Source organism: Chiloscyllium punctatum, chromosome 49, assembly GCF_047496795.1.
Source record: "Chiloscyllium punctatum isolate Juve2018m chromosome 49, sChiPun1.3, whole genome shotgun sequence".
Classification (NCBI taxonomy): domain Eukaryota; kingdom Metazoa; phylum Chordata; class Chondrichthyes; order Orectolobiformes; family Hemiscylliidae; genus Chiloscyllium; species Chiloscyllium punctatum.
This window is the reverse complement of record NC_092787.1, coordinates 22,161,231-22,181,007: the sequence shown is the minus strand read 5'-3', so window position 1 is coordinate 22,181,007 and position 19,777 is coordinate 22,161,231. Positions and strand designations below refer to the sequence as shown.

Genomic DNA, 19,777 nt, shown 5'->3' with positions numbered 1-19,777 from the left:
AAATGGCGACAAATATTTTTGCACAAAGGGTGGTTCACGTGTCTAATGAGCCTCCTGAGGAAGTGATGGATTATAATGTTTAAAAGGCATTTGGATAAGTATTGAAAAGGAAAGGTTAAGGGAGATATGGGCCGAGAATAGATTTCCTACAGTGCGGAAACAGGCCCTTTGGCCCAACAAGTCCACACCGACCCTCCAAAGAGTAACCCACCCAGACCCATTTTCCTCTGACTAATGCACCTAACACTATGGGCAATTTAGCATGGCCAATTCACCCTAACCAGCACATCTTTTGGATTGTGGGAGGAAACCCACGCAGATACAGGGAGAACGTGCAAACTCCACAAAGACATTCACCAGAAGCTGGGATTGAACCTGGGTCCCTGTCACTGTGAGGCAGTAGTGCTAACCACTGAGCTGCAGTGCTGCCCAACGAGGAGGAAGGTGTGATTAAGTTTGGGATTATGTTCGACATGAACTGGTTAAACGGAAGGGACTGTATCCATGATGTATGACTTCATTCATGTACTTATCCAAATGTCTTTTAAATGTTTTAACTGTACCCATATCCACCACTTCCTCTGGCAGTTCATTCCATGCACTAACCACTCTCTCTGCAAATAAGTTGCCCCTTTAAATCTTTCTCCTCTCACCTTAAAAATATGCCCCCTTGTTTTGAATTCTCTGAAAGACTTTTGCCATTCACCTTATCTGTGCCCCTCATGATTTTATAAACTGTTATAAGGTATAAATCCCTCTCTTTCTGCACTTTAACAAAGTTATGAAAATAAACAGACCTTCCTTACAATGTCTCAGACTGGTGCCTGATGCAAGTGATCATCAATTAAGATTGACAATAATAACTTGCACATCTAATGTTGATACACACCGAATTATTTATAAATCTGCTGCTCTAAATACAAAAGGAACAAAATCTAAATTGGTGACCCTTATTTATTGTGCTATTTAACTCATTTCTCCCACCCAAGCTTTTATTGCCATATTTTACTTTACTATGACTGAGGGAATAACTTTGAATAGGAACATCGTACAGTCTCAGGCTAGCAATAGAGATTTTAGTAGCCTTGCCTCTTCTGATCTATGATTAACCATAAAACACAGAAGGAATCCCATCCCTTGCTTTATCCCCTCATCGTCCTGCAAATGTACCTTTTTAAATCATTACTTTTGAAACTTGCTATTGTATTTGTCTCCACTGTTAAACAATGCACACCAGGTCAGACCTTTATCTAAGAATCAAAAACAGAAATTGCTGGAGAAACTCAGCAGGTCTGGCAGCATCTGCAGAGAGAAACAGTATTAATATTTCAGGTCGAGTGACCTTTCTTCAGAACTCAGGTTCACCGAACTCAAAACATTAACCCTGCTTTCTCTCTGTAGATGCTGCCAGATCTGCTGGGTTTCTCCAGTAATTTCAGTTTTAGTTTCAGATTTCCAGCATCCACAGTTCATTGCTTTATTTTTTCTAAGAATGGTTGAGAACTGATACCTTTGGAATATGACCACCACATTAAGGGCTAAACCACAAGGACTGCAAATTAGGAATTCATTCTTAATCCATTGTTAGTTCATCTTAACCAAGTATAGCTCTAAAATTAGTCAAGATCCGAGATATTGTGCAAGCTTTCAAAAAGCTTGTCAAAACTTTGTTTTTTTCTGATTTCAGATGTCAACTAAATCAGGAGAAAGAGTTCATCAATTGTTGAAGAAAAAGATTGATGATTGAGTTTGGACAATCATTTACTACTGACATTCCTTTTAATAATCAAACAGGATATATTCATCTATAATTAGTAAACCCAGTCCAGTATTTATAAACTCTGTTCGGTAACTAGGAAATTGGAGCAGGAGTGGGTCATTTCAGCCTGTGCTGCTGTTCCAACAGATTATCCACCTCTCTGCCATTTTCCCCCCATAACCCCATTGTTTTACATAGAACATAGAACATAGAACAATACAGCGCAGTACAGGCCCTTCGGCCCTCGATGTTGCGCCGATCAAAGCCCACCTAACCTACACTAACCCACTATCCTCCATATACCTATCCAATGCCCGCTTAAATACCCATAAAGAGGGAGAGTCCACTACTGCTACTGGCAGGGCATTCCATGATCTTACGACTCGCTGAGTGAAGAACCTACCCCGAACATCAGTCCTATATCTACCCCCCCTTAATTTAAAGCTATGCCCCCTTGTAATAGCTGACTCCATACGCGGAAAAAGGTTCTCACTGTCAACCCTATCTAACCCCCTAATCATCTTGTACACCTCTATCAAATCACCCCTAAACCTTCTTTTCTCCAAAGAAAACAACCCCAAGTGCCTCAGCCTTTCCTCATAGGATCTTCCTACCATACCAGGCAACATCCTGGTAAACTTCCTCTGCACCCGTTCCAGTGCCTCCACATCCTTCCTATAGTATGGCGACCAAAACTGCACACAATATTCCAGAAGCGGCCGCACCAGAGTCTTATACAACTGCAGACTATAGGGTGATCTCTTGTTAGGGAAAGGGAGAGGGATAGGGAGAGGGTCAGGGAGAGGGTCAGGGATGGGGATGGGGACGACTGGTGGTATTTTAACCTGAGGGTCAACAAGCCTGAGGGGGAGGGGGGATTGAGAAGGAGAGTCCTTCATAGCAGCCTCAGCCAGTGCGGGAATTTAACCAACACTGTTACTATCATTGTGCATTGCAATACATCTGTGTGCTAACTGACCCCCAATCACCCTGTAAATTCCTTCATGTCATTAACATCCAGAAACCTATCAATTTCAGTATCGAGTGTGCTCAATGATTGAAATTGCATGGCCTTTTGGGGTAGAGAACTCCTAAGATTCACCACCCTCTGAGTGAAGACATTACTCCTCATCTTAATCCTAAATGGTCTACCCTTTACTCTGAGACTCGTTCTGAGATCTTCTGAGACTGTCTCCTAGTTCTGGATTCACCAGCCGAAGGAACCACAACTACACTGACATTTCTGAGTTTCACTGGGATCACCTCTCATTTTTCAAAACTGCCTTCCCAGGGACTGTTCGGGGAACCTCTGGGGTATGCCCCATGATCTTCCTTGCTATGATGTGGCTATTAAACTGTACACAGTACTCGAGTGTGATCGCACCAGGCTCTGTACAACTGCGCACTACACCTTTACACCCCCATTCTAATTCCTTTGCAATGAAAGCCTTTGAAATTGCTTCTTTTAAAAGTAAATCATCAAAAGCATAATGAGCACGTTTAAGAGAAACAACGTAAGGCACAGAATCTAAAGATTCTTGAAGGTGCCAGGACGTTATGGCACTTACCTCATCAGTTGTGCATTATGTGAAATATTACTAGACTGGGTCAGAAGTGGCCACGTGGGCCTTTGCAATGTCCTTGGCCCTGAGGGATGTGCAGCAAGGTTAATGATCTTCTGCAGAGTTGGGTGCCATCCTCTTCCCTTTGTTACCTCACACTCACTCTATCGCTGCTCCTGCACCCACCTCCCACCAATGCTCATGGGTCTGCCACTCTCAATAGTGCTTGTAGCATCTTTCATCAACGGCTCTCATCCACATCTTTCCCCAACTCTTCCTGCCATCTATACTTCCTCTTGACTCAGTCGGTCAAGTTGCCAGTGAGTTCCAATGCGCAGCGTAAAAGTGCTGAACTGTATTATAAGTGAATCTGTGATGTGTCACAATGATGTGGTGAAACTGGTGTTTTGCTATGGTGTTTCTATGGATGGACAGTTGCTGCCCACAGAGTGTACCCTGAGATGTTGGGGACCACTGGTCAATGTGGAGGCCCAGAGAAGATGTTGGCAATTGACAGGCACCAAGTACCCACTCTGATATTCATATCGGGCATTGATGTCATCTCGTTTCTATTGGCCATGGTAAATGCAAGGTTACGGGGATTAGGAGGGTGGGTCTAGGTGGGAGGGTCTGTGCAGACTCGATGGACTGAATGGCCTCTTTCCAAGCTGCAGGGATCCTATGATTGATTCTAGTTTGTCTCCACAACCTGGCAAAATTGCAAGCTGCATCTGAATGAGGTGGAGGCCCGTATCAATGAGCTGTTAATATATGCAGCACTCATTAGCACATTACTCATCTAGCTGGTCAAACCTTGGATGGAAAATTAGATTTTCTTTTCTCGACTTCATTGTTTTCATTCTCGTCTTAGTTTCTCAGCTTTCTCGCCAATTGCCCACATCGCTCAGAGGCTGGGAAAATTGAGGAAAATGAAATAGGAGCTTCACACTTGGCCAGCTGTGGCTACAATTAGATGTTACTCAATAAAACTGTTTGGCTATGAGAAAGGAATCGAGGTGGTGGGCCTGTGGAATTCATTGCCACAGGAAGTAGCTGATGCTCAAAACATTGAATGTATTTGAGAATTGGCTAGACTTGGGACGAATAAAATCAAAGGTTATGGGGAGAAAGTAGGATTAGGCTGTTGGATTGGAGGATCAGCCATGATCGCGATGAATGGCAGAGCAGGCCTGTTGGCCACATGGCCTCAGCCTGGTCCTATCCTCTATGTTTCTACGTAGAGCCCAAACTCAATAGTGTGACAGTTTCTTCAGCTGCAGATGATCTTTCTCCTCCATTTTATGACGGCTGAACCACACTCAGAACCGCAATTATTAACCACACTTTAAATCCTTGCCTTACTAATAGCTGGCTTCATTTAGCCAATTCTGACACAGGGAATCATTATGGTTATTTCTGAGTGAAGAAAAATCATCAAGCTCCTTCTCATAAGGCAACAAATACTAAAGAGTTATCTTGAGGAGAAAAATGGGGGTCAAATTTAATTGCTATTTTTAAAAGATTGATGTTAACTATCTTGCGAACAGCTCTTTGTTTCTTCCTGGCTATTATAGTTGCTTGGGATGTGTGGTAGGTAGATATAAACACAAATGTGAATACTAAGCTGGATTGTGTAGTTGGGTGAAGCTTCCATGAAACTTGATTTGGGCTCTTCAAGCAACAAAGAAAGCACACTGTATCAAAGAGATGCCAACATTTATAACAGATACCCTATAAACTGTATTTTCACTGGGCAGGCAGGCAGGAAGTGGGTGAGGAGGGAGAGTCCTCATTTGTACACACAAATTGAAGAAGCCGAATTCACACTGCCATGCCCATTCACTAATCACTTGAGTCTAATTGAAATAACACACAATGTTGTGTTGTGTTTCAGAACGTGGGTGCAGTGTAGATGTATATATTTACAGCTGGGCTCACCTACAGTTGGGAGCATGCATGTGTGTTTACTTCAGCAGATAAGATTGTTGGCTGGACAACTGTTGTTTTGCAAACAAAAATATGGATATTTAGGACATGATGGGATAAAATTTCAACGTGTTGTCCAGGCAGAGCAGATCTGCTGCCTACTATGAATAAATAGCAGTCAAATACCAGAATTTTTTAATAGCCCATGTCACCAGTGTAATGGCATTTGAGGTTGGGTGGTAAAGTATGTGGAGAAAGTGAGGACTGCAGATGCTGGAGATCAGAGCTGAAAATGTGTTGCTGGAAAAGCACAGCAGGTCAGGCAGCATCCAAGGAACAGGAGAATCGACGTTTCGGGCACGAGCCCTTCTTCAGGAAGAAGGGCTCCTGAAGAATTCCTGAAGAAGGGCTCATGCCCGAAACATCGATTCTCCTGTTCCTTGGTTAAGTATGTGCAAGACTGAGCTAGACAGATTTCTAATCCGTAATGGAATCAAGGGTGTTGGAGAAAAGCCAGGGAAGTGTAGTTGAGAATGATTGGATCAGCTCAGATTTCACTGAATGCTAGGGTAAACTTGAAGGGCTGAATGATTACTTCAGCTCCTATGATCTTCTCACCTCATGTATAATGCATGTTGAATCGTGACCCTAACTACAGATTTAGTAGTGATTCATAGATCGATTCTGAAGCACAACATGTATTTTCCATGCATTTGAACATTGAAATCTCTGTTTTAATGATGCTGGTTCTATCCAAGCAGTAGGGATAATATTTTCACTTCAAATCCAAGAGTATTTTAAGGCTGAAACTACTTTCCAACCTTTGAGGATGCAGAATGCTCAACTTATTCTGTGGGAATTCTAATACAGTGCAGGGCAAAGCAGTAGTTTGATGTAATTGTGTGCAATTAAAATGTACTGGTGGAGCAAGTTTGTGAGAAATCTTTTGAATATCAACCTCCCCTGGTAAATTGTGGGCACCACATGTTAAAACTGCTTTTAAAGTTGGCATCTCCAATCTTATACAATGTCTCCAGAGGGTCACTGTGTTACCAGGGAGAGAGTTTACCTTGCAAATATCCAAGGTTTACACGATTCATCACATCACTTGCCGTTAAATTTGCTACATCCTCTATAGAACACACACGCACACACAGATACAGAAAGAGAGAATGAGATTGTAATAGTGTTTGAGCTCAGGGTTAGTTTATACGCTGTAGAGAGAAAAGCAACCTGAAATAAAAGAGAGGGAGTCAGACCAGAAAAAGAGGCTGCTGTGGAAAATATTGATGTGTAAGATCTTTCTCAGGTTAGAAACACAAACATGTTAAAGGAATATACTCAATTACTCTGTTAGGTATTTTCCTGCTATCTTTTTGATATAAGTTTTCTTTGTTTAGTTTACATAGGCCATACATGACAAACAACACCTTTTAATTATGTAGCATTTTAATGTAATAAAATAACCCAAGACAAAAGCGGTAAAACTTTTTTTGTTGCCAAGCACACACAGGAATATTAGGACTGGTGCACAAAAGCTTGGTCAAAGAGGTAGGCTTTAAGGGATACACTAAAGGAGGAATGGGAGATGGTAGAAGAGGAAAAGGAGATGGAGAGGAGGAATGGAGATGGAGAGGAGGAATGGGAGATGGAGAGGAGGAAAGGGAGATGGAGAGGAGGAATGGGAGATGGAGAGGAGGAATGGAGATGGAGAGGAGGAAAGAGAGATGGAGAGGAGGAATGGGAGATGGAGAGGAGGAATGGGAGATGGAGAGGAGGAAAGGGAGATGGAGAGGAGGAATGGAGATGGAGAGGAGGAAAGGGAGATGGAGAGCAGGAAAGAGAGATGGAGAGGAGGAATGGGAGATGGAGAGGAGGAATGGGAGATGGAGAGGAGGAAAGGGAGATGGAGAGGAGGAATGGAGATGGAGAGGAGGAAATGGAGATGGAGAGGAGGAATGGGAGATGGAGAGGAGGAATGGGAGATGGAGAGGAGGAATGGGAGATGGAGAGGAGGAATGGGAGATGGAGAGGAGGAAAGGGAGATGGAGAGGAGGAAAGGGAGATGGAGAGGAGGAATGGGAGATGGAGAGGAGGAATGGAGATGGAGTAGAAGAAAGTTTTAGCGATGAAGTTGCAGAGTTTAGCAGCGTGACAGCTGAACGCACCAAATAGGACAATTATTGAAATTAGTGAATTAGATATCTCGGTGGGTTGTGGGGCTCAGTGATAGAGAGGGATCTGAGAACAGTGATAAGACATTTTAAAAATAGAGATATTGGTTAGCTGAGAGCACAGAGGTGATGGACAAAGAGGATGGCGTGTGAATGAGGTCATAGGCAGCAGGGATTTTATGACCTCAAGTTTACTGAAAATGGAACATATCAGAGAGTGACCAGGGAGCATGAGCTGGGACAATCACATTGACAGGCATGTAAGAAGTAGGAATGGCATTAGTTTTATTTAAGGTCTGTTTACTGCCCCCATGGTGATCAGAAATAGCACCTTCAATTATCAATCAACATTTCAATTATAGAATTATTTCATTGTGCAACTGAAATTTAGCAGCCTCACTTATTCGGAGAAGACCATTCTATTGGTCCCAATGAGCTTACAGTAATACTTATCTGCAACAGTACTATGGTATTTTTGGCTTCCATTGAAGACAGCAAAATCAAGAAATATATATCATGTGGTGAACAGGCTGATTGCCAACAGTTGTACAGTTATACATGATGTCAATGCATTGCGAAGAAATTTCACCAACCTTGAAAAGCTAAATGAAGTGTGAAGCATGAACAGCTCTTTGAGAGAGCTGGGAAGAGAATGATTGGTCTCCTGCTGAGCAGATCTAATATTTTATAATCCAACAGAAGTCCCTGATTATCAAGCAGCTTTTTACCGAGAAACGCCAAGGACCAAGTGTGCTTTAAATGCTCCTTTAATTTTATGAGAGAGTTACAAGTTATCATTGGAGTCATATTTGATGAACTCTTAACAGCAAAGGTCCTAATAAAAGGTCATGTCTGATGAGACCATAGCTTTCATTCAAGACAGAGAGGGATACAACTGATGCTGGTCACCACACCTCAGGTGAGAGGTTGAGAAGGACAGTCCTTCATGTTAACCTCAGCCAATACAGGAATTGAACCCATGCTGTTGGCAATGCTCTGCATTGCAAACCAGCTGTCCAACTAACTGACCTCGGTCCAAATAAGGGCTGAGGAATGAGTGGTATTACCAATGATCCCAATTGTGCTGCATATATACACTTACCAATGCTCAATGGGTAGACACATTGTCATGCAAGGGTCCAACCTATTTGTAGTGATTGAGACCAGTCTGACCTCATTCACTCTAAGTGTTTTGATTAGGGTTGTTAACTTGGGCCAGTCAGGAACCTTGTAGTTAATGAGGGCAACTTGATCCCAATCACTACACTCATAGTTTGGTCTTTACTCTTATTAAACGAGTTAAATCCCCAAAGTGATAGCTAATTTAGTAACTTCTTAATATGGTTCGTTGGAGGGAAAAAGAGAATGAAATATGCCTTCCTCGTAGTTCTCAGAGTTACTTTCAAGATGAGAAGAATTTTAGTTAAAAATAGGGGGTTACTGGATAAAACCTTCCCATGTAGACGATGGCATATCCTTTTAGTTCTGGCAGAAAGGCTTCCAACAGAGTTGTATAATGATAATGAGGTCAGTCAGGTAGACTTCATAATATATGAGTTCCCTGATTCGGGCTGGTAACATCGATCAATCAGAGAGCCTTGGCTGACAGGTATAAACAGAAGTGTCAGAGGTCCCATTCATTCTGAGGGCTGGCTCTGTGGGAGCCGGATCAGTGTGAAGGCCTTTCCATGCGGAAATAAAGGGGGACCTTGGTCCCAGATACCGGCCTCTGTGCAGTTATTTCAATAGTGATTAAAAATTGGTAAGTTGACCACAGAAAGGAACGATCTTTGTGGAACGGCTCCATTCAGTCCACAATCCTTTTCCAGTTCTGGTGACACATTGTTGACCTGAAAAGTTAACTCTGTTTATCTCCCTCCACAAGAGATGCTGAGAATTTTCAGCATTTTCTGTTTTTATTTCAGTTTCTAGAGAGCCAACTTGATAAAGATGCAGCTCACCACTGAATGTTTTAGTAGGTAACAGCATGGAGGAGAAATCGGGGGAAATATTTTGCATATACACCCAGCCATGGCCAGGATAACCTCCTAGAGAATTACAAAAGTGCAATGTCCTCAGGATAAAGACTGGGCAGTCAATGGTGTTTAAGAGGTGAAAGTGAGGATTGCAGATTAGAGTCAAGGTTAGAGTGGTGCTGGAAAAGCACAGCAGGCCAGGCAGCATCCGAGGAGCAGGAAAATCAATGTTTCGGGCAGGAGCCCTTCATCAGGAACTTAAACTGTGTATAAGATGAAGGGGAAACGTGCATGGAGGTCAATGAGAGGAATAATGGCAGGGAGAGCACCAACAACTTGCTTCTTAAACTCATTTACACCCTCCATTTCAACGGCGTTTCCTAGTAAGTGTTCAACAATAATCATTTAGTGGAAAACAATTCCTCTGGTTATGTTAGAGTGCTGATTTGATCGATGCAACTCATGAAAGGCAGCCTTAGTCAAGAGTTCAGTGCTGGAAAAGCACGAGCAGTATCCGAGGAGCAGGAGAATCATGTTTTGGGCATAAGCCCTTCATCAGGAAAGGGGCTTGCTTGGATGGAGCGGAGATAGAAAATCTTGAGGAATTTGCCTGCAATTTCTTAAAATGTTCATTTGACAGAAAAATCTTCCTGTTGGGACCATGACATCAGTGCTGTTAACAAACTGTCTTAATGGAACTTCTAAGTTTTGTTTATTTTCTGGGCATCACAGACGTTAGCCCAAATGCTGAAAAATTAAATATTAAAGTGTGAATCCAAATACCTTACCACATCGTATAAAAGAACAACATTTTCCACAGCAGCCACAGACGGAACTGAATAAAAAAATGTAAACTCTTAACTATTGCCTAAAATGTGCTTTAAGAAATTGTCATCGACAAAAAGTGGTTCTTCTGTTGATGTTCCTGAGCAGGATACTTCCATCCTGTTATGAATGACTTGTAGAAATCATATGCATTCAAAAAGGAATACTTAAATTTGGAGTTTAAAAATGCCACATAAATAGCTAGCAGTAGCTGATCCAGTGTTTGCAAACTGCCACAATGTCGAAAACTGAGGACTATCTTTGATAAACTGCAGCTGTTAATTTCCGTTCATAATTTATCACCAATGAAAGTATTTTTGTTATATCAGATTCAAGATTAGAGTGGTGCTGGAAAAGCACAGCAGGTCAGGCAGCATCTGAGGAGCAGGAGAGTCAACGTTTCAGGCAGGAGGCCTTCATCAGGAATGGCTCCTGCCCAAAATGTCGATTTTCCCACTCCTCGGATGCTGCCTGACCTGCTGTGCATCTCCAGCATCTGTAGTCCTCACTTTCGCCTTGTTGTTGCATTAACCAAGCGAGATAATATTTTCTGACCTGTGCGTTTTTGCTAAACTGAAGTAACCTTGTAATATTTTGCATGTGATGACAATTTTTTTTATATATAAGAGGAAGACAACACCCACCGTATCCTATTGTGGGTAAACCCAAATGCTGCATTCTGTTTTTCACCAGTTCTGACAGCTCTTGCCTTTCTGATCGATGATATAGTTCCTGCCTCTGTTGGTTAATCTTTTCATCGGTTTTACTGGTCTGCCTGTTCCCTTTCCTACTCAGTCTGCGAGCCCATTGCCTGCTCTTGCGTCTCAGCAGCGGGTGCTCTGATTGATCGCTTGACGTAGAGTTCCGATGACTCTTGCCAGCCCAAGGGTCTTTCACGTCTTTAGCATCTTCACCGTCCTCAACATTGATTGAGATCTGAGACTGCGGGAAAGCAGGTGTGTTTAAATAAAATAAAAGGAATATAGGTCTCTCCCAATCTGTCACATAGTTACACAAATCTCAGAGAGCTAAGTTGACTGTATGTTGGAAATGAACAAGAAATTGCCTTGCTATTGCAAAAGTGCACATCAAATACATTCAAAAAGAAAATTTAGGCATCAGGACTTCCTCCAAGTCTTCCACAGTAGTTTCTTATTTTCTCCCCAAGAGTTGCCCCATGGACTACCATTGGTTTACTCCATGCTTACAAACAAATTAGTTTGCCATTGCTTTCTACAGGATACCTGACCAGAAAACTCCCTTACTTTTACAGTCTGATATTAGACCTACAATAGGGTCCTACAGGTTGACAGCGGACCAGTTTGGCCACATTATAAAAGCACCTTCTGTCGGGCGGCACGGTGGCACAGTGGTTAGCACTGCTGCCTCACAGCGCCAGAGACCCGGGTTCAATTCCCGCCTCAGGCGACTGACTGTGTGGAGTTTGCACGTTCTCCCCGTGTCTGCGTGGGTTTCCTCCGGGTGCTCCAGTTTCCACCCACAGCACCAAAGATGTGCAGGTCAGGTGGATTGGCCGTAGTGTTAGGAAAGGGGTAGATGTAGGGGTATGGGTGGGTTGCGCTTCGGCGGGGCGGTGTGGACTTGTTGGGCTGAAGGGCCTGTTTCCACACTGTAAGTAATCTAATCATCTAATCTAATCTAATCACCTTCCACAGCCAACAGGGTCCTGGTATGAGATTTGAACTCAGAGCCTCTAGTCCAGAGCCAGGGACTATACTCAAGCGCTCACAAGACTTCCACCGGTTTGTTAGTAATCATGTTCACAATTAGAGTCATAGAGATGTACAGCACAGAAACAGACCCTTCAGTCCAACCCATCCATGCCGACCAGATATCGCAACCCAATCCCGTCCCACCTGCCAGTACCCGGCCCATATCCCTCCAAACCCTTCCTATTCATATATCCATCCAAATGCCCTTTAAATGTTGCAATTGTACTAGCCTCCATCACTTCCTCTGGCAGCTCATTCCATACACATACCACCCTCTGAGTGAAAAAGTTGCCTCTTAGGTCTCTTTTATACCTTTCCCCTCTCACCCTAAACCTATGCCCTCTAGCTCTGGAATCCCCAACCCCAGGGAAAGGACTTTCTCTATTTACCCTATCCATGCCCCTCATAATTTTGTAAACCTCTATAAGGTCACCCCTCAGCCTCCGACACTCCAGGGAAAACAGCCCCAGCCTGTTCAGCCTCTCCCTATAGCTCAAATCCTCCAACCCTGGCAACATCCAAGTAAATCTTTCTGAACCCTTTCAAGTTTCACAGAATGTTTCTGATAGGAAGGAGACCAGAATTGCACGCAATTTTCTAACAGTGGCCTAACCAATGTCCTGTACAGCCGCAACATGACCTTCCAACTCCTGTTCTCAATACTCTGACCGATAAAGGAAAGCATAGCAAATGCCTTCTTCACTATTCTATCTACCTGCGACTTCACTTTCAAGGAGCTATGAACCTTTGTTCAGCAACACTCCCCAGGACCTTACCAGTCAGTGTATAAATCCCACTAAGTTTTGCTTTCCCAAAATGCAGCAGCTCACATTTATCGGAATTAAACTTCATCTGCCACTCCTCAGCCCATTTCCGCTGATATGCCAAGAAAATAACCAAATATACATCAGAAGAAGAATGCATAACTCAGTACATTAGACCAACAGTGCACTTTGACATTCAGTGGCAAGATGTATACCTGCCTGTGCACACAGCGGTCACATCACTGCAATGTCATCAGCCGGAACTGCCCACAACCATGAGCTTATGTCATGCACATGTGAGCAAGAGGAATTGGAGCAGAGGTCACACACCATCCTCCCAATCACCTTCTAAAGGCTAGTTTGTGGAGTATTGTTGAACAGGTCTGGACTAAGGTGCTATCCCTTTATTTCTGGTATGAAATGCAGGTTTGTTAGAAAAACAATGTGCACCTAGAGATAGCACCTTTCAAGGCCTCAGGACATTCCAATGCAGGTTACAGCTAAGGAAATATGTTTGTGGAGTAGTCATTGTGGTAATGTGGGAAATGGGGCTGCCAATGTGCGCACAGAGAGATCCCACAAGCAACAATGCGATAATAACCGGGTAATCCACTTTAGCGATGTTGGTTGAGTGATCAAAAATGGAGCTGGACTCCAAGAGATTGGACCGAAATGAGAATGGGCCCTCACCTCAGACGTGGAAAACATGTGTGACTCTGTTCTGTAAATCCCGATTGGAATTTCTGCGCTGGAAGAGCATAGCTTCTGAAAGAGTCGTCCGTATGTTCGGATCCACAAGTCATCCTCTGTGACTTTCATCTAAAATATAAAGGCAAGTGATATTACCAGGCAGGTGGGTCAGGATGGGATAGAAAGCACTGGAGACACAATTTACTCTGAACAGACTCTGAAACCCCAATAATCTCAGGGGTTCATAGATTTCAAAGTAACAGTTTCCATGAGTCAAGTCAAAAAACAAGTATCTATTTGTGCATTATATTCTGAGTTAGCAGGAAGTTTGTCTTGGCTGACTTTGAGAGAATTTGTGTTCTAATTGTATGTTTCTATGATGGAAACCGTAAACAGTTAACCAGCAATATGGCTTATTTATAGCTAAGAGTTCAAACGTCAGGGAAGATGAGTCATGAACAAAGCAGTTAAGGGAGAAGGCGGAAAGTGAGGATACAATTTTTAATTGTAGAGTCCTCAAGCTTGGATGGTCAGTGTAGTGGACATTATGAATAAGTTCAAGAGGCAATTGTAAAGATAATTCTAATTTAAGCCCATTGACTCAATGCTAACTGTGATTATTTCTCTCCACAGATGCTCTGACCTGCTGAGAATTTCCTATTTTAATTTCTGACTCCCAAGATTTTCTTTTGTTTGGCAAGATAAGCTCAGGATGATGACAGCGCGGGTATAATCATCCTGAAAGGGGTGAGCTTAGTAGCAGTTAGACCCAATTTAGTGTGGCTTGCTTTGCTACTTCAGAGAGCAGTGAAGAGTTAACCATGTTACTGTGGATCTGGAGTCACATGTCGGCCAAGCCAGGTAAGGATGACATTAGGGAACCTGATAGGTATTTACAACAAAGACAATCACCACTGGACAAATCTTTATTTCCAGATTTATTGCGTTATCAGTTGCTGTGGTGTGATTTGAAGCCACATCCCCAGTGCATTAACCAAAGCCTCAAGGTTACAAGCCTAATAACATTAACACTAGGCCATCAGCTGCTCTATGTTCCCCTCTAAGCCTCACACCATCCTGTCTTGGAACTATGTTGGGCCATTCCTTCACTGCTGCTGGGTGAAGGAACATTGGAACTCGACCCTAACTGCCCTGTGGGTGTATGTATGGACTGAGCAATAAATACTGCCCTATTCAGTGCTACTCACAACCCATGAACGTGACGAAGGATATGAAATAACTTTTTCTAAAATGGGCTTGTTTGCTGCTCCTGAAAGGTTTTATTAAAGTGTGATTCATACATTTATTAAATTACACACAAATATATAAGCAAATCATATGAAGGCGCTAAATACAATAGAAACCACCATTATTCAATTCTTTAACGAAAATATTGCATTTGGGTAATGCTTTGTTCTGCTGATTGCCTTTTCTGAGTTTTCCAACAGGTATTGTTCTCTCGCAACTCGTTCACCTTCTCCTGTTTAGATGTTCCCGGTTGAGTCAGCATCCTCATGTTTGCAAACCTACACGTTAACAAAGCCAGCTTAGACATTAGCCAAACAGCTTCAGGCCTCCACAAACTCACAGCTCAGGGCACAATGTGGCAACATGTGTAGGAGGATCCCACTTGAAGTGGTTCTTTTATAACAAGACTCCTTCAATCTTGCAAGGAATAGATCATTCAGTAATAAGTGTCTGGATTTCAAAATGGCTCGGCACAATAAGTGGTCATTCAGGCACCTGAACCTGTGCTAGCTCTCTGTAAGAGTCGAGAGTGCGGTGCTGGAAAAGCACAACAGGTCAGGCAGCATCCCAGGGGCAGGAGAATTGACGTTACAGGCAAAAGCCCTTCATCAGGAATGAGACTTTCTCCTATTTCACTATAAGAGCAATCTATTTTGACCCAATCCCTGCTCTTCCTTACAGCTCTGCAAATCTTCCCTCATCATGAGTCTAAACAATTTCCCTTTACACATCAGCCTCTTTCCAAACAGTGCATTCCAGATCCTAACCAGTCGCTGCCCCATAAAAGGGTCTTTCTCAAGTCAACATTGATTGCTTTGCTAAAACTTTCAGTCTCCCTGATTTCAAGCCACCCAGCAATGGAGACTGCTGTCATTTCCCTCGGGTGGGAGAATTCAAGACTAGGGGACATATTGTTAAGGTGAGAGATGAAAGATTTAAGAAAAGACGTGAGCGGTAACCTATTTATACAGAGGCTGGTTCTTGTGTGGAATGAACTTCCAGAGAAAGTGGTGGATGTAGGTACAGTTACAACATTTAAAAGACACTTGGATAAGTTCATGAATAGGAACGGATTGGTGGGTGGAGGGATATGGGCCAATGCAGGCAGGTGGGACTAGTTTAGCTTGGGATTGTGGACGAAGGATCAGTTTCTAAGCTGTAAGACTCAATAAAATCTTTAAGATTTTGGGAACACCTTAATTCAATCTCCTTGGTATAGAGCAAGAATTTAAATTTGACTGCTCACTTTCTTTATGCTCAAGGAAATTCTTTTAAACCTACACTGGGGGAAAACAAAATGTCCTTGGGTGGTTAGGTGCCAGTGAATGAGCGTTGGAGTATCCCAGGCTCATGAGCAGCTGATGAATATTTCTGGTCAAAATCTGGGAACAGTTCCCTATCCAAAGCTCTCAGTTAGGAAAAGAAGAGTTGTAGTGAATATAGAGAAAGTGAAGCTCAAGATGTCAATTGACAGTTCGACTTCAATTGGACTACTGTGTACAGTTTTGAGCACCACACTTCAGGAACTGCAAACATCTTAGAGAGAGTTTAGAAGTGGTTCATACAAACAGTCTGAGATGGGTAGTACAGTGGCTCAGTGGTTAGCACTGCTGCCTCACAGCACCAGGGGCCCAGGTTCAATTCTAGCCTCGGGCAACTGTCTGTGTGGAGTTTACACATTCTGCGAGGGTTTCCTCCTACAATCCAAATATGTGCAGGTCAGGTGAATTGGCCATGCTAAATTGCCCTTAGTGTTAGGTGCATTAGTCAGAGGAAAATGGGTCTGGGTGGGTTACTCTTTGGAGGGTCAGTGTGGACTTGTTGGGCCGAAGGGCCTGGTTCCACATTGAAGGGAATCTAATCTAATATTTAAGGCTGAAACAGATTCTTGATCAGCAGCGGAATCAAGGGTAATGAGGTGAGGGCAGGAAAGTGCACTGAGTGTTAGATCAGCCATGATCCTATTGAATGGCAAAGCAGGCTCAAGGGGCCGAATGGCCTACTCCTGTTCCTATTTCTTATGGTCTGGGATAGATTGGAGAGGTTGGCACTGTTTGGAAGGGAGAAGGCTCAGAGTAGATTTGATAGAAGTTTTCAAAATCATAACGGGTCTGGACAGAGACGATGGGGAGAAACTGTTCCCATTTGTAAAAGGATTGAGAATGAAATGGCATAAGTTTAAAGTCATTTTCAAAAATAGCTAACATGATGTGAGAATTTATTTTACACAGTGATTGGTCAGGATCTAGAATGCAGTGTCTGGGATTGTGATGGAGGCACGTTCAATAGAGATATTCAGTAGAGTGTTAGATGGTTAGATTAGATTAGATTAGATTCCCTACAGTTTGGAAACAGGCCCTTCGGCCCAACAAGTCCACACTGACTCTCTGAAGAGTAACCCACCCAGACCCATTTAACTTTGACTAATATACCTAACACTATGGGCAATTTAGCATGGCCAATTCACCTGACCTGCGCATCTTTGGACTGTGGGAGGAAACCGGAGCACTCGGAGAAAACCCACGCAGACACGGGGAGAATGTGCAAACTCCACACAGACAGTTGCCCGAGGCTGGAATTGAACCTGGGATCCTGGTGCTGTGAGGCAGCAGTGCTAACCACTGAGCCACTGTGACTAGAAATAACATAGGTTTATGAGGAAAGGCAGGAGAATGGCTGAGTCATATTGCACATTTATGGGCTAGTGCAGACAAGATGGGCTAAATGGCCTTCTTCTGGATAGCAACAATTCTGTAATCTTATTTATAGGATTAGGAGAAAGAAAAATTGTGCACTGTGACAAGTGTTCCAATAGCATTGGCGATGCACTGAATTAAACTGTTAGAAGGGAGGGAAGAAATTGGTTAGCAAATCAGAAAACGCTGGAGAAACTCGGCAGGTCTGGCAGCATCCGTGGAGACAGAAACAGAGGGAGCATTTTGATTTTTCTTTAGGATAATATGACTTATTTTCTGCACAAGTCATTTTTAATTTGAAACAGTAACTCTGTTTCTCTCTCCACAGATACTGCCAGACCTGCTGAGTTTCTCCAGCAATTTATTTTTATTTCAGGTTTCCAGTGTCTTGTGAAATGTTGCCATTTTTCAGGGAGGGGCATTGCATGCCTTTCTCTTTTGGGAATTGTCAGAGAGAAATGTTGGGGGGGGGGGTGGAGGGAGCAACACCAACCTTCTGATCAGCATCTCAGCCGGACCCAACCCTACTCTATCCCTTGTCACCCTACATTTCCCATGGCTAATCCACTTGGCTTGCACATCCCTGCACACTATGGACAATTTACCATGGCCAGTCCACCTAATGTGAAGCATCTTTGGACTGTGGGAGGAAACCAGAGCGACTGGAGGAAACCCACACAGACACGGGGAGAATGTGCAAACTCCACACAGACAGTCACCTGAGGGTGGAATCGAACCCAGGTCCCTGGCGCTATGAGGCACTAGTGCTAACCATTGAGTCATTATGCTGCCAAGTGAGTTTGGTGGGGGCAAAGAGTTGATTATTGTTTTTGGACACAGAACAAACAAGGTGAGAGGACATACAGGCAGTCCCAGGTTGTGATGGGTGTTCTGGAGTCTGTTCTTAAGTTGATTTAGTTGCAAGTTGGAGCACAATTCAGGACAATGGAGATCAGCTGTTCATGAGTAGGGGAAATGTCGCTTTATAAATTTTAAAACCACACATGGGATCGTGTCCGTAAGTATAAATGCTTGTAAGTCTGATGTTCATAAACCTGTATTGAGAAGGTAGTCTGGTGAACGGATTAAGAGTGGAACAGATGTGTTGACCTCTCCCAGATCCCCTCAGAGTCATATTACAGAATTACAGCCCAGAGAAACGCCCGTCTGCCTGTCAAGTCTGTGCTTGTGGCACCTAACTGTTCCAAGGAGAAAGTAAGGACAGCAGATGCTGGAGGTCGGAGTCAAACAGTGTGGTGCTGGAAAAGTACAGCCAGTCAGGCAACATCCTGATGAAGGGCTTATGCCCAAAACATCGATTTTCCTGCTCCTCGGATGCTGCCTGACCTGTTGTGCTTTTCCAGCAACACATTCTTCAAACCCAACTGTTCCAATCCCATCTTCCAGCATTTGGCCCAAAGCCTCATTCTATGTAAGTGAGTAAATCAGGCAAAACGCACGATTGAAACGTTGCAGGATATACCACTGGATAGACAGAAATGGATAAAGAGAGAGAGAGAGTGAGCAATTGAATAGTATTTTAACGGACATTGAAAGGAATTGCCCAGCTTGTACACAATAATACTTTAGAAATGACTACTATTTCATTGTATCTTCATCCCTACAAATTTGAAATATACTAGGTCACAAAACAGAACACATTTATCACCACCAAACTTTAACTTTCAGAAAGAATGTGTGTGTTTCAGGTACTTACAGCACAAAGATAACCAGAGCCCGGCGTAGTGTCAAGTCCCAGTAATAACCGGGCGATTGGGATCATGTAATCTTTAACAAAGGACTAGCAAGGAAAACAGGAAAGATTAAACAATTGTAGGTACCATCCACATCAGGTAAACATAGGTACGATCACTTTAGCATTGTCCACCCAAATGAACCCAACCAACTTGAACAACGTCCATTGTCTGTCAATACTAACCCACCAAAGTGGTGAGTGAGGCTGGAAATTCTTCATACAATCAGGCAGCACAGCAAGGGACTATTTGGCCCATGATGCTTATGCTGTCCCTTTAGAACTATGATACAATCAGTCCCATTAATCAGATCTTTTCAAGTCTACATTCAATTCTGTTTGGAAAGTTGCAGGTTTATCTTATGCTTGAAGCTATCTGCATATTGCAATGCTGGTTTTGAGTGTCTCAGGCTGTAGGTGTCTACACATTTGCTGTTTCCAAAGCTGTTGGCTCTTAATCATTGAATTAGGTTCTTCAAATGTACCATGAATCTCTATAATCTACATCTGTGAACAATGGTTTATAGACAGCTCTCTGTGTAATATCCAAAACCTTTCTGACCACATGCTGGTGTCCTGACGTCATGATTTACAAGCATCTGATTATACATTTGCTTCCACCATTTTTTTCCTGAATAGAACTTCTTGCTGGGAAAACAAAAAGTTCTCCT

General features: G+C 43.0%; 1 protein-coding gene across 9 annotated transcripts in view; it reads right to left on the bottom strand.

Annotated features, from left to right (window-relative positions):
• The window catches only part of kcnt1b (potassium sodium-activated channel subfamily T member 1b), a 412,195-nt gene that overhangs the window by 16,157 nt on the left and 376,261 nt on the right, over positions 1-19,777 (bottom strand). For 5 of the 9 annotated variants that reach the window (XM_072565806.1, XM_072565811.1, XM_072565808.1 and 2 more), the window contains 4 exons: positions 19,071-19,154; positions 13,410-13,538; positions 10,867-11,164; positions 6,317-6,379 (listed from right to left, as the gene is read on the bottom strand). In XM_072565806.1, the coding sequence (XP_072421907.1) occupies positions 6,317-6,379; positions 10,867-11,164; positions 13,410-13,538; positions 19,071-19,154 (574 nt within the window). The remainder of the gene's footprint in view (positions 1-6,316; positions 6,380-10,866; positions 11,165-13,409; positions 13,539-19,070; positions 19,155-19,777) is intronic. The other 4 variants (XM_072565812.1, XM_072565809.1, XM_072565810.1 and 1 more) reach the window with 2 other exon arrangements.